This window comes from Bufo gargarizans, chromosome 4 (assembly GCF_014858855.1).
Source record: "Bufo gargarizans isolate SCDJY-AF-19 chromosome 4, ASM1485885v1, whole genome shotgun sequence".
NCBI classification, from domain to species: domain Eukaryota; kingdom Metazoa; phylum Chordata; class Amphibia; order Anura; family Bufonidae; genus Bufo; species Bufo gargarizans.
This window is the reverse complement of record NC_058083.1, coordinates 254,878,941-254,895,026: the sequence shown is the minus strand read 5'-3', so window position 1 is coordinate 254,895,026 and position 16,086 is coordinate 254,878,941. Positions and strand designations below refer to the sequence as shown.

Here is a 16,086-nt window from a genome sequence, read left to right as displayed (position 1 = left end):
ATCCGCAAATGCGGTCCACAATACAGCAACGGGCAGCACACAAGCCCCAAGGCCTCGTTCACATTTCTGTTTTTTAACTGACGTGTGCTGTTCACATTTTCCACGGACAGCACAAATACCCATTGATTTAAATGTGTCTGTTCACATTTCATTTTTTTTTTTTAACTGAACGTGGGTCAGTAAAGAAATCACGGGGACATGCACAATTTTGATCCGTGATGCGGACCAAGCACGCCCATTGAAGTCTATGGGTCTCTGAAAATCATTGACACACATCCGTGTTGTGTTCCTTTTTCACACACGGATGGTAAAAACGGAACACACGGACCAACCATGGATTCTTCACGGACAGCTTCACAGATGAAACACGTACGTTTTTTTTCACGGACGTGACACTGACCCGGAAATGTGAACAAGGCCTAAGAGTGCCTATGCTCACCCCTGTCCAGCACTGAAATGAGCATGTGAGCATCAGAATGGGTCCGTGGAGCAACAAAAGAAGTTGCCAGGGTCTAACGAATCACATTATTTTTTTTTGTTTATCCTGTGGATAGCCAGGTGCATGTCTCTGAAGAAGTAATAGTATCAGGATGCACTATGGGAAGATGGCAAGCCAATGGGTTCAGTCTTCTGCTGGGAAATCTTGGGTCCTGGCCTACATGTGGATGTTACTTTGACATGCACCACATTATATAAATATATATCTATAGGGGTAGATACAGTGTATCATTAAAATACACTACTTTTGTGGAGTGAAAAAGTTGCAAACTGCACATTTGTGACTCTTTAAATGCTACTTTCACAAAATTTGCTGTTTCTCTTCCAGCCTCACCGCTCCTGAAAAGAGGGTGTGGTGAGGGCAGAGAGGGAGCGGGCCAGTTTTCTGACGTAAATGAACACTGAAATCATTCCTGGTTGATGTAGATACCATTGTAGGCATGGCTCATAGTATCTATCTATCGATCATACCAAAACATACACACCTTTTGTAGAGGTTTTGTAGGAGTACTGTGAATATGAAGTTTTGTTCTGCCAGATTCTGCTGCTACAGAGCTGTGTACTCTAGAAAGGAGAGAGTTAAAACAACATACTAAGGCCTCTTGCACACGACCCTATGTATTTTGCGGTCTGCAAAAAAACGGATCCGCAAAAAACACGGATGAGTGCTTTCCGTATTTTGCTAAATGGAACAGCTGGCCCCTAATAGAACAGTACTATCCTTGTCCGTTATGCGGACAATAATAGGACATGTTCTATCGTTTAGCGGAACAGAGATACGGAAACGGAATGCACACGGAGTGCCTTCCGTTTTTTTTTTTGCGGAACCAATGAAATGATTGTTTCAGCGTACGGACCACAAGCGGAAATAAAATATGTTCGTGTGCAAGAGGCCTAAGGAGTTTTCTAAATCTTTCTGACCACCTATCCTCTGGATGGGTCATCAGTATCTGATTGGTGGGGTCCCAAAATAGCAGTTTGAGAGGGCACCAGCGCTCCTCTTGGCAGCTCACCAAGCACAGCGTTGTACATTGTATAGCATATGTGCTTGGTATCACAGCTCGGCCCCATTCACTTCAATGGGACTGAGCTGCTCCTAGGCCATGTGACCAATGAACGTGATGTCACATGGCCAAGGTTAAGCTGCGAGAAAGCCGCAGAGCTCACAGGAGCACCTTCTCAAGCAGCTGATCAGCAGGGGTCCCGGGTGTCAGACCCCCACTGATCAGATGCTGACTGACGATCTATCCAGAGGATAGGTCATCAGTTGAAAGGTGGCGTAAAACCCCTGTAAGGAGCCCAATAACAACTTGCTGCAGCAATATGGAATTTTTAACTCTTTAAATTTCAGGGAACACAGCTTAGAGGTAAGTGTGTCTACAAGTGCACTGGAGGTGGAGCTTCATTGTGTAGTGCTCAAAACAAAGGGCTGAAGCTGCCTAAGGCCTCATGCACACGACCGTTGTGTGTTTTGTGGTCCGCAAAACACGGATGGCGTCTGTGTGCATTCCGCAATTTGCAGAACAGCACAGGCAGCCTTTAATATAAATGCCTATTCTTCTCCACAAAGCGCGGACAAGAATAGAACATGTTATATTTTTTGGGCGGACCACAGAACGGAGCAACGGATGCGGACAGCACACGGAGTGCTGTCCGCATCTTTTGCGGCCCCATTGAAGTGAATGGGTCCACATCCAAGCGGCAAAAACTGCGGCTCGGGTGTGGACCAAAACAACGGCCGTGTGCATAAGGCCTAATGCAGAGTTTACTTCTCAGTGAAGTATCACCCCCTGGGCACTTTCAGCAGTACCCATCAGAATAAATGTACATTGTGTGGTGGACCCCTTTGTATTTTCATTGCTATGGGAGGAAAGGCATTCTAAAATATACCAAAAGTACACTCTGTCCCAGACATGAATACCCTTTAAAGCCTGTGGTGATATGCTGCACATATCTACCAAATAAATAAAACCTACAATGTGCACACATGTGATGTATCTGTAACTGCAGGTTTGCACTTCTGGGGTCTGAGAAAACTTCAGTTTTTAGAGAAGGCTTGATTTCTACCTCCTTTCATGGCTGCCATCTGAAAGTCAGGAAACATCTATGATGAAAATGTGTGAAGGGAATGAGAGAAGTGAAGTGATTTCCATCCTCTCAGATGCTATAAGCCTGCACACAGCTCACACTCCAGCAGACAAGGCATTTTCCCAGAAGCATCATCATCAGTGAGGCTGGAGCATGACATCAGCAGCACACAAAGAGGAAGCTGAGGCACCAGTGAGGAGGAGGAGGAGAGGCACATCCTTGGCTGCATGCTGCTGCCTCCTCCCTGCCCATCATCATCCTCACTCTCTGCCTATGTAGCCTGCCTTGGCTGTGGGGGTCCAGCCTTTGATGCATCTGTCGGGGTGCAGGGGCAGAGGACAGGCCACACAGCATGCACTGGGGTGTTGGTCTAGTCTCCTCCAGGTCTTGTGTGGTTGATCTGAGCCGCAACCAGAGCTTCTCCCTGTGCTGGTGTATAGGCTCAGAGGACAACTACTCCTTTTATGGGGACATCGTCGCTTTCCCATTGCAGGATTACGGTGGCGTTATGTCAGGGCTTGGATCTGACTCCTGGTGGAAGAAAACCCTCTACCTAACTGGAGGAGCCCTGCTGGCTGCTGCTGCTTACCTCCTCCATGAGCTGCTGGCAATCAGGTAAGGATGATGGGGGTAGTATGTGCAATGCATGACTGGAAGCTTCATCCCCATACATAGCATGATGTAGGTGAGGATCTGGACATGCCCTTGCCCACCACTTTTGCTGATGTCTTCCCTGTCCATATATCATAGTTCCTCCTTGTGGCCTCCACATAGACTGAAGCACTTTCACTCCATTAGGTTCATCTCTGATCAGCAGGAGATTAGTCTGGATGAGTACATATGTTCTGCATAGGTTGTTGATGGGTCTAAGATGCAACCATGATTCTTCATAGACATGAATACTGCCATATGGTTGCCTTTTCTAGCTCAGATTGCATCTCCTGCCATGAAATTGAGGGTGGGCTGTTCCTCCAGGATTTACCTTCTGCTGTAAACAACCTTAGGTGGAGACTCCAGGTCTTGTGGTTTTCCCTGCTCCACTATCATCCTGTCTGCAGCACATAATAACTGTACACTAATATTACAGTCCTAATAATAAGATGACATATTACTCAGTATACACACAGGCTGCACTTTCTACTACCGATACAACTAAACATAGAAATGTATGGGGGGTTGGAGTAACACAGGAGGGATTTACATCAAACAAGTGGCTTCTCTGTCAAGAAAATGCTAGAATGAGTTGCTAACCCCATATTATTATACTAGGGAGCTGTCTAATATGTTAGCATTCTTACTAGTATTCTCATCACCTCCTTGGCTTTGTGAATCTGCCATGGCACAGGCTGCAATTTACAGTAGTCTGCACTCTGATAGATGAACATAATTACACAGGTGGACTGGCAATAGAATTTGAGTGACCTGGTACTACTCTAATAGTAGTAGTAAAGAAGGTGATTGTTATGATGGGCATTTATTAGGAGGCATAGGGGTTATATGGTCCCCCTCTACATTTGTGGCCTTCCTCTGGGCTAGGCTGTTTCCTATGAAACTGATGTGTTTGTGTGTGAATATGACTGAATAAGGCCTCATGCACACGGCCTTGCCGTTTTTTGCGGTCCACAAACCGCGGATCTGGAAAAAATGGAAGCCGCCCGTGTTGTCTTCCGCAATTTGCAGAACAGAACGGGCGCCGGCAATATAAATGCCTATTCATGTCCGCAAAGCGCGAACAAGAATAGGACATGTTATATTTTTTTAACGGGGCAGCGGAACGGAGCCACGGATGCGGACAGCACACGGAGTGTACATGAGGCCTAAGTAGAATGTATTTGCCAAGCCTCAGTATTACCTGGGTATGCAATCTTGTAGACACCTGCAGCACACTCTGTGAGTTACCGAACTTGATAATTGGGACAACAAGAAAGGAAAAATAATTGACTTGAGCTGAAAATTAAAGGGGTTTCCACAAATTAAGTATTGATAACCAATCCTATAGGTTATGAATATCTGATCGGTGGAAGGTTTGTCTCCCAGCAATCTCACTGATCAGCAGTTTGAGGGGGCTACAGTGCTCAAATGAGCGCTTTGGCCTCCTCATTGTATAATATACCAAGAGGCACAGAGCTGTACATTGTATAGCGGCCCAATCCCATTCACTTAAAGGGGTTGGCCACTTTCGGACTACTTATGACAACGTGTATATAATATGACAATATGGCAATTGCTAATATAGTCTTTGTTGATATTCTGTGTTGTTTGCTATATATCTATAAGCCGTGTCTACTTGTTAGGCAAATCTGTGCTGTCCACATAGAGGTCCTGTACACAAGATGGCTGCTGGTGGAGGGTCATGTGACCAGACACACTGCACCTGCACAAAACTCCCAACAGTACAAGTGCATGTGGCAGGTGTAGTGTATTTATATGGAGGAGACTGGGTGATTTGCCTGGTCACATGACCCTCCATTAGCAGCTATTTTATAGACAGGACCTCCATGTGGACAGCATAAAAGACTTGGCCATCAAGGGGGAATACCTTATAAAATATGTAAAAAAGTGCAGATTAGTCATCACACATACACATTCATCAACAGTAGCCAGAAAGTGGCCAACGCCTTTAAATGGGACTGAGCGGCACAAAGGCCATGTGACTGATGGATGTGACATCACAGCAGGAGAAAGAGACTGCATCGTCTACCTGAGCGCTGTAGCCCCTTTTCCTGAGAAGCTGATTGATGGGATTGTTGGGAGAAGCCCCCCTTCCTAAGGATAGGTCATATAGTGTGCGTGTGTGAGAAGAACGGATGTCACATGACAGTAGACAGAAACTTGATCTAAACACAAGGCCTCATGAAGCCTACTTTTTTGGGGGTCACATTGGGACAGGACATACTTTATCTTTCTAGTAGTTATATTATCAGTACCAGACAATACACCACATCTACTTCTTAACCATTGAACTATATGAGAAATTAGCTGTGTTTTTCATAGCAGCATATCTTCTTCTCACCTTGAATCAGATTTCAAAATAAATGCACTAACGTTATAACACATTATAAGGCTCTAGTCACACGTCTGCAATTGTGCAGAACGGGTGCGGACCCATTCATTTTCTATAGGGACGGAATGAATGCGGACAGCACACAGTGTGCTGTCTGCATCCGGATTTACGGAGCACGCCGGCGATCTTCCGGTCCGTTGCTCAGTAATTTTTTTTTTACATATCCTATTCTTGTCCACAATTGCGAACAAGAATAGGCATTTCTATGGGGGTGCCGGACGGGTGTATTGCGGATCCACAATACACTACGGACGTGTGAAGCGGACATTTCATTTTGAAGTTATGACGGCGGATACTGCTTGTGATGCTGCAGATGGTGTTTGTGATGTTTTCCTTGAGTTCATCCAGGGGATGTGGATTGTTAGCGGACATTTTCTGTATTAAATTTCCCCACAAATAAATATCGTGGCCATAACCCCTTGCTCACAGTTCGCTCCTCCGTAAACAGTTCATGAACCCGTGCCAGTGAGTTCTGTGAGGTGTGGCATGTGGCCCCATCTTGTTGGAAAAAGCAGGACATTTTTTCCTCTGCAGCATCACTGTTGAAGAGCTGCAAGCAGTATCAGTCAATATAATCTGACGTGCCCACAGATGCATAGATGTGAATGGGCACCGCTTTCACCATCTTTTGTGACTTGTGGGTAATTAAAAAAACAAGCAATCCACTTGCTCGTTCATCTTGTCATACTTTTTCGTGGGCCACCATGTACCATTCACCTTTAGGACCCTCTTTATAAATGGAATTTTGTTACGGTCACTGGTATTTGTTGACACCAGGAATTTGGCAGAACTTGTTTTTTTCTTTATTTATTGCCTATTAGACACTACTGAGTAACAGCATGAACTCGCTAAAACAAACGGTTGCCAGTAAAAATGGGAGTCGTACAGGTTAGGCTTTCAATAGGAGTTCTAAATTGTATTGAAATTGGCAGGCGAACTGGTAGTTATAATGCATTCGGAAAGTCTTCAGTCCCTTTCACTTTTTGTTATGTTGCAGCCTTGTGCTCAAAAAAGTTCAAGTTTTTCTGCACGCAATGCCCCATAATTACAAAGTGAAAATGAGAATTTAGGAAATATTTGCTAATTTATTGAAAAACTAAAACATACAGTTGCATGAACAAGTATGTTAACCCTTTGGAATGATATGGATTTCTGCACAAATTGGTCATAAAATGTGATCTGATCTTCATCTAAGTCACACTAGACAATCACAGTCTGCTTAAACTAATAACACACAAAGAATTAAATGTTACCATGTTTTTATTGAACACATCATGTAAACATTCACAGTGTAGGTGGAAAAAGTATGTGAGCCCCTAGACTAATGACATCTCAAAGAGCTAATTGGAGTTAAGTGTCAGCCAATTGGAGTCCAGTCAATGAGATGAGATTGGAGGTGTTGCTTAAAGCTGCCCTGCCCTATAATAAAAACACACCAGTTCTGGGTTTGCTTTTTACAAGAAGCATTGCCTGATGTGAATGATGCCTCTCACAAAAGAGCTCTCAGAAGACCTACGATTAAGAATTGATAACTTGCATAAAGCTGGAAAGGGTTATAAAACTATTTCCAAAAGCCTTGCTGTTCATCAGTCTATGGTAAGACAAATTGTCTATAAATGGAGAAAGTTCAGCACTGCTGCTACTCTCCCTAGGAGTGGTCATCCTATAAAGATGACTGCAAGAGCACAGTGCAGTCTGCTCAATGAGGTGAAGAAGAATCCTAGAGTGTCAGCTAAAGACTTACAAAAGTCTCTGGCATATGCTAACATATGCCAGAGCGAAACTGCGATACGTAAACCACTAAACAAGAATGGGACAATAATCTAATTTAATGGGAGGATACCACAGAGAAAGCCACTGCTGTCCCAAAAAAACATTGCTGCACGTTTACAGTTTGCACAAGAGCACCTGGATGTTCCACAGCAGTACTGGCAAAATAGTCTGTGGACAGATGAAACCAAAGTTGAGTTGTTTGGAAGAAACACACAACACTATGTGTGGACAAAAAGAGGCACAGCACACCAACATCAAAACCTCATCCCAACTGTGAAGTAAGGTGGTGGGGGCATCATGGTTTGTGGCTGCTTTGTTGTGTCAGGGCCTGGACGGATTGCTATCATCGAAGGAAAAATAAATTCCCAAGTTTATCAAGACATTTTGCAGGAGAACTTAAGGCCATCTGTCCACCAGCTGAAGCTCAACAGAAGATGGGTGTTGCAGCAGGACAACGACCCAAAGTATAGAAGTAAATCAACAACAGAATGGCTTAAACAGAAGAAAATACGCCTTCTGGAGAGGCCCAGTCAGAGTCCTGACCTCAACCCGATTGAGATGCTATGCCATGACCTCAAGAAAGCGATTCACACCAGACATCCCAAGAATATTGCTGAAATGAAACAGTTCTGTAAAGAGGAATGTTCAAGAATTACTCCTGACCGTTGTGCATGTCTGATCTGCAACTACAGGAAACGTTTGGTTGAAGTTATTGCTGCCAAAGGAGGTTCAACCAGTTATAAAATCCAAGGGTTCACATACTTTTTCCACCTGCACTGTGAATGTTTACATGGTGTGTTCAATAAAAACATGGTAACATTTAATTCTGTGTTATTAGTTTAAGCAGACTGTGATTGTCTATTGTTGTGACTTAGATGAAGATCAGATCAAATTTTATGACCAATTAGTGCAGAAATCCATATCATTCCAAAGGGTTCACATACTTTCTCTTGCAACTGTAAGTATTCAGACCACACAAAGTCCATCAAGAAAAACGCAGCCGGCACTGCTAAGTGTGTATAAAGTCCAATAGACCCTTGAAAGCACAAGAAAAATAACGACAAACAGTGGGGCTCTGCTCCACGAACTCGTATAGAGACTTGAGGGTTAGAGGATTAAAAAAGCGTCACTCGCCGTTATATCAGTTCCGCAGCTTTATTGAAGATAAAACAGGTCGGACACAAGCACTGCACAAATAGTCAGGCTACAGCCGTTTCGCGCACATCGCGCTTTGTCAAGTCTGCAATGATCCGGTGTGAGCGTGAGATATACCTCACACCCTCTCAACTCCAATCACATGATCATCCACAGGTGATTGATTAATAAGACAATTAAAACACAATTAAAACACAAAACATCAAATACGTATCTTTACACACTCACCCATAGAACTTAGAACTACAGGGATGCGAGTTTGACCGCCAGCAGGATCCGCCCAGTGTGAATAAGCACTTCACCAAAGGAGTTAGATCCACTTTCATCCCGCCCTTGCCTTCCGGTAGTAGTCTACATCCAGAGTGTAAGTCTAATCTTACTGTAGGAGAACAGGCAGCCCTGCTATGGCTTAAGCAGCGACCTGGTAATCAAACCGGCGGACAAGGGCGGTAGTATAGTGGTCTTGTATAGGGATGCATATCTTGGGGAGGCAGATAGGAATTTGCATGATACCGGTACTTATGAACCCCTCCTTTCTAATCCCATTCACAAGTACCAGCAGCAGCTGAGATCTTAACTTTGGCGTTACGTTGATAATGGCTTCCTGCCCCGGAGCACTGCGGAGAGACTGTACCCATAGTTTCCCACTGTACCTGTTTGGTAATGTATTCCTAAAATCCATAAGTCACTGGTGAATCCTCCAGGACGGCCAATTGTGACGGGTATTGGGTCTGTGACTGAACCGTTGTCTCAGTTTCTGGACTGGTTGTTGCGACCCTTATTGAAGGGGATACCTTCATACCTGGAGGACACCGGTTTAGAGGCCTTAAAGGGCTTCTGTCACCCCACTACGCATATTTTTGACAGGGCCAATCAACACAAGGAGTGGGCGGTTTTCTGCGGCTGCTACCAGCAAGTAGACGCCCTACTTGCTGGTAGAAAGGTAATTAGCATATCATAAAAGTAAGTTTTAGGCTAAATCTGCTGAACGAAAATTAATAATAACATAATGTATGGCAATATGGCAGGATAGGGATTAGAAGTAGACAAAAAAAAATATATATATATGCGTTTAGTGGGGTGACAGAAGCCCTTTAAAAGATGTTAAGTGGCAAACTGGATATTTACTTGCATCCATAGATGTTGAAAGTTTATACATTAGATTTCCGCAGTGCTCTGGAAAAAGCTGGTGGTAGTGGGGATCACAATGATTTTGTAACGCAAGCTTTGAGATTTATTCTCACACACAGTACATTTACTTTTGACCGCAAGTGGTACCGACAGGAACAGCGATGGGTACCCCTGTTTCATGCACCTTTGCAAATCTGTTTTTAGCTACTCTTGAGGAAAAATATGTATTTACCATTAGCAATCCCGTCATTCAGTATATCAGGCTGTTCCTTAGGTACATCGATGACGTGTTCATAATCTGGACAGGTAGGGAACCGCAGTTTTGTGAATTTGTCGAGTTCCCGAATACCACCAATGATATGAATATGAGGTTTAGTAGCCAGATTCACCATAGTGAATTGAATTTTTGGGATGTTAATATAAGCGTAAAAAATTGCGATATTTGCATCAGTGTTTTCAGGAAACCTACCTCCACGAATTCCTTGCAGCGATATGATAGCTTCCATCCGCCCCATGTGAAAAAGGCAGTCCCCTATGGGCAATTTCTGCGCTTGAGAAGGATAATCTCAGATGACAATGAGTTCAAGAAGCAGTGTTTAGATCTTAAATCCCGGTTCTTGCGGAGGGGTTACCTGGAGGGTGTTATTGATGTAGCCTATCAGAGAGTAGCCGGATTTAAGCAAAGTGACTGCAGCAAGAAAAATAGAAGAACTAGACAGGATAACCAGGAAAGTACTCGGGCCGTATTCACATTTGACTACACACCCATGGATTCCCTTATTAAGAAAGTCATCCTGAATAACTGGCAGATGCTGGTGCAGGATGAGTCCCTGAAGGCTTAGACTTTCATGAATCCCATCATTAGCTTTAGGAGGAGTGGTACTATAGGGAATGCCATTGTTAGGAGCAATGTTCAGACAGACGACACTGACTGGTTGGGAAGATGTTCCTCCAATGGTAATTTTACATGTGGTAGGTGCTTCATGTGTAGATTTATGTATAAATCCAAGTACCTGAACATAGGTGGGGAGGTGGGGGGGTGGGGGGGGGGGGGGGTGCAGCACTCTATTAAGAGTTTCATATCGTGCAAAACGCAATATGTGGTTTATGTCATCTTTTGCCCATGGTGAAAATTCTACATTGGCAAAACTTTTAGACCCCTTTATGTCAGATTCAGGGAACATAAGAAGTCTATAGACACAGGAGTGGGAGCCACACGAATGATTAACCATGTATGTGAAAAACATGTCATCAAATGTGCAGGATTGGAGGTGGTCCATATGCCGGCAAGGGGAGTGGACAGAAAGCATCTCCTCCTACAGAGAGGCGGTTTGGATCATCAAAACTAATGCCATGGGTCCTTCAGGACTTAACGATAAAAATGACCTTACTGTCTTTGTTTAATTCACTTTTATGGGTGAGTGTGTATTGTTATATTTAATTATACGTATTTGACGTTTTGTGTTTTAATTGTCTTATTAATCATTCACCTGTGGATGGTCATGTGATCGGAGTTGAGAGGGTGTGAGGTATATCTCACGCCCCGCATCGGATCATTGCAGGCTTGACAAAGCGCGAAACGGTTGTAGCCTGACTATTTGTGCAGTGCCTGTGTCCGACCTGTTTTATCTTCAATAAAGCTGCGGAACTGATATAAGGGTGAGTGCCGCTTTTTATTCCAGACCCTTTACTCAATAGTTAGTTGAAACACCTTTGTCGGTGATTACAGCCTCCAGTCTTCTTGAGTATAGTGCCACAAGGTTTACACACCTGGATTTGGGGATATTTAGCTATTCTTATCTGCTAATCATCTCAAGCTCTGTCAGGTCAGATGGGGGCTGTCAGTGGACAGACATTTTTAGGTCTCTCCAGAGATGTTTGATTGGGTTCAAGTCAGGACTCTGACTGGGCCACTGAGGACATTCATAGAGTTAGTTGCCCCTAAGCCATGTGTTGTTTTGGCTGTATGCTTAGGGTTATTGTTTTGTTGGAAGGTAAACCTTCAACCCAGTCTGAGTTCCAGAGCATTCTGGATCAGGTTTTCATTAAGAATATCTCAGTATTTTGCTCCATTCAGCTTTCCTTTAATTCTGACTAGTCTCCCCAGCAGCTAAAAACATCCACACAGCATGATGCTGCCACCACCATGCTTCACTAGAGGGATGGTATTGGGCAGGACCTGTTTTCCTCCAAACATTACACTTAGAATTGAGGCCAAAAAGTTTAATCTTGGTTTCATTGTTTATCACAGTCTGAGAGTCCTTTAGGTGTTTTTTTTGCAAACTCTCATGTGTCCTTTACTGAGAAGATAGAAAAAAAAAGACAATGCAACAGCACTCTGCAAATCAAATAAAGTACATTAATGCCATAGTCACAAAAATATAGTGCTAATGCTACACTTATTTTATAAAGTTAGATGCTTGGCAAATGCATTTTGTACCAAACCATTTAGGCCTGTCTACCAAACATCAAGGCGATCTCTGTAAGATGGAAACCTAACACTAAATACTACCTGTTATGCGCCGTAATGGCCGCCATAAAGTTCAGGAAGTGTTGGTTCCACATGCTTGTTGGGTCCATCTGCCTTTTACCATTTTTGGTGCCATAATGGCCTCCCTTACTCTCAGGGGATGCAGGTACCAACATGCACGCTGAGCCCACTACATACCTCTCCTGGTGCCAGACGGCTTTCAATGAATGCAGTAAGAGCAGGCCACAGTTTTAAACTGAATCTACAAAAAAAAGGGGGTTAGTCAGCACATCCCAATGCGCAGGTGCAAGCTGCCATGGCTAGAAACAAAGAGAAAAAAGACAATGCAACAGCACGCTGCAGACCAAATAAAGTACAATAATGCCATAGAGACAAAAAACATTCAAGTGCTAATGCTACGCTTATTTTATAAAGTGAGATGCTTGGCCAATGCATTTTGTACAAAACCATTTGGGCCCGTCTGCCAAACGTCAAGGCAATCTCTGTAAATGGTAAAAGGCAGATGGACCCAACATGCATGTGGAACTAACACTTCCTGAACTTTATGGCGGCCATTATGGCGCATAACAGGTAGTATTTAGTGTTAGTTTCCCGTCTTACAGAGATCGCCTTTACTGAGAAGAGGCTTCTTTCTGGCAACTGGCAACCTTATGGAAGTTTCTCCCATCAGCACACATGATCTTTGGAGCTCAACCATAGTGACCATTGGGTTCTTGGTCACCTCCCTTACCAAGGCCTTTCTCCAACGATTACTTAGTTTGGTGGGGCAATCAGCTGTAGGAAGAGCCCTGGTTGTATCAAACTTCTTCCATGACCACTGTGCTCTTTCAGTGGAGCAGACATTTTTTGTACCCTTCTCCAGATCTGTACCTTCAGAAAATCATGTCTCTGAGCTCTACAGTCAGTTATTTCCTCCTCATGGCTTGATTTTTGCTCTGATATGCATTGTCAGCTGTGAGACTTTATATAGGCAGGGTTGTGTCTTTCCGAATCAAGCCCAGTAAACGTAATTGTCCACAGGTGGACTCCAATCAAAGTGTGGAAACATAGTAAAGATGATCAAGAGAAATAAGAGGTCCCCAGAGTTAAATTTTAAGTGTCAAGTAAAGGGTATAAACATTTATGTCCATGCAAAAGTTTAGTTTTTCCTTTTTAATAAATTTGCAAACATTTAAAAAATTCTGTTTTCACTTTCTCATTATGGTTTATGAGTAAAGATTGGGGGGGGGGGGGGGGGGGGGTGACGTGATTTTTTATTTTATTTTAGTACAAGGCCACAACATAACAAAATGTCAAAGTAAAAGTGTCTTTAGACTTTCCAAATGCACTGAATATCAAAGGCACTAGTTGCCATTAGTGGGATGTTTACAGTAAAGATAAGTAGGCAGCGTGGGTCAAAAGGCAAAAGCATGGGCACACTTAAAGGACATATCAATGACAAGGTCGAAACAAAAAATGTGAAAATCTAAGCATACATAAGTCATACCAAATAACTAGAACTCTACTGGGCTAGCTGCAGTGCTATAAAACTATAATGATTGGCAAGTGAGGAGGCACGCAGCACTCATGCAATGCTTTGGCAGTGGCCTGACTCATTCTGTGAACACAAAACCCAGAGCAGTGGTGGGGGTCATGTGGATAGAATAGTATGGTAGTCAACGGTGAATATGAATACTGGTTCTTCAGTGACAAAATTGTTTTTGTTGTTGCCACCTGAGCTATATGAGCATGTGGATGTGGAGGGCACGTTGAAAGGCCATGAAAGTTTGAATCAGGAAAGGGAACTATGAGATACTGTCGGAGCTGAAGTGAACCGGATGAGTGCATTAGCAATTTGTAATACCAATTTCCGTACAATGTTGGATGAAAGTCTTTAGAACCATTCATATTTGAAGCTTATAGAAATTGTATACCAGTAAATACATTTTACAGAATTCTTTTTTAGTAGGTTGTATGTCTGAGAGTTAATGATATTAAAGGGAATCCATAACCCCGATTTAGGACCATTATCTACAGTAATACTTGAGTAGTACTGCCGATAAGGAGTCTAGATCACTACTTTTCATTTTCCTATTGCACAGTGACGCTCCTGGTTACAGCAGAACACACCCATTAGGCCTCATGCACACGACCTTTGTTTGCTTTGCGGTACACAAATGACGGATCCGCAAAACACGGATGGCGTCCGTGTGAGCTCCGCAATTTGCGGAATGGCACGGACAGCCTTTAATATAACTGCCTATTCTTGTCCGCAAAACGGACAAGAATAGGACAGGTTATATTTTTTTTGCAGACCACGGAACGGAGCAACGGATTTGCAGCCCCATTGAAGTGAATTAGTTCGCATTCGAGCCGAAAAAACTGCGGCTCGGATGCTGACCAAAACAACGGTTGTGTGCATGAGGCCTTAACTTGAAGGAAGATGTGTCCCTGCATAGCGAGTGAATAGGAGCTCTGCTGTGCAGAGAAAAAAACTAAAGGGACTTACCATAAACCTTACTTTTTGGGATTGCTCAGGGGAGTTTGACATCCACCAATCATTTTTATGGCATGCCTTAAAAATATGCCATACCATTCTATGCTGGGAGTACTACTCCCAGATGAGTTTTGTACATTTTTATTTAGTCTAGAAAGCCCTCTGCAAGCTTCACATTCCACCATTTTATGTACATGTATACATTATAGCTGACCATCAGGGCATGAGCGAAGCTTGTACGATTTTACAGGGTGGATATAATTTTAAAAAAACACTCTCAGTTGTGAAAATGTATATAATAGTTTTCAATTGGTTGTAAACAACATTTCCATTCACTCACAGTAAACAAAGATCTTGAAAAATGCATATAATTCAGGCATAAAGTACATGACAAAGTTGCAGATGTTTTATTATACAATGATCAAACTGTATTTACAAAAAGGTGGAAATCTTTATTCTGTTAATTATATTATTTATTCATTATTGTTAATTTTAATATTTCAATATGTTTGTATATTTATTGGTTGCTTTTCAAAATATGAACAAAACATTTTTCAGTTGTTCTCTTGAATCCAATCTTTTTCTTGGCTTAGAGAAATCGTTTGGTATTATGTTACAGTATATTTTACACATTTACATTTCTTCTGTTATGGATGGACTTATGGCATCCTGGAGAATTCTGATGTTGCAGTAGAAACAGATAGCATACACTAAAAGGGCATAGAAATGTATATAATGCCAAAATGAGTTTTCCATGTAAAGCACAAGAATAATCCTTGATATATAACGATAGAAGTAAAGAAGTTGGAGCACTCAAGACAACATATGGAATTGGAATTGAATGCGATAGAATTTGAATTACAGTGCTGTGCATAAGTTTTAAGCAGGGGTAGAAAAAATGCTGCAAAGTAAGAATGCTTTAAACAAAATGCAAAGTGAATAAATATAAGAGAAATTTAAACAAAAATCAATATCTGGTGCGACCAGCCTTTGCCTTCCAAACAGCATCTATTCTTCTAGATACACTTGCACACAGTTTTTGAAGGAACTCAGTAGGGAGATTGTTCCAGACATATTGGAGAACTAGATCTTCTGTGGATGTAGGCTTGCTCAAACCCTTTGGTCTCTCCATGTAATCCCAGACAGATGTTAAATATTTTACGATTGATATACTACCATATTTTAGAGTATAAAAATGTTAATCATATAAGTATACGTTATGCTCTTTTAATCTATGCTTTATTCACCAAACAAAAAGGGCTGTGGAGTCGGACTCAGTTGTGGGTGGTTGGAATCAGAATCAGAGTAGAAACTTTGGATCACTGACTCCACAGCCCTAGAAAAGAAAGCTGTTTAGCTGATTGGCCAATGGGGACCGCATGATGGCATCCATAGCACTTGTTTGTGAGG

The 16,086-nt window shown here is 42.7% G+C and overlaps 1 protein-coding gene across 1 annotated transcript in view; it reads left to right on the top strand.

The window, feature by feature from the left end:
- The first annotated feature begins 2,938 nt into the window (after positions 1-2,938).
- The window catches only part of FAXC (failed axon connections homolog, metaxin like GST domain containing), a 31,952-nt gene continuing 18,804 nt past the window's right edge, over positions 2,939-16,086 (top strand). The window contains exon 1 of the mRNA XM_044292535.1: positions 2,939-3,201. Within this exon, the coding sequence (XP_044148470.1) occupies positions 2,939-3,201 (263 nt within the window). The remainder of the gene's footprint in view (positions 3,202-16,086) is intronic.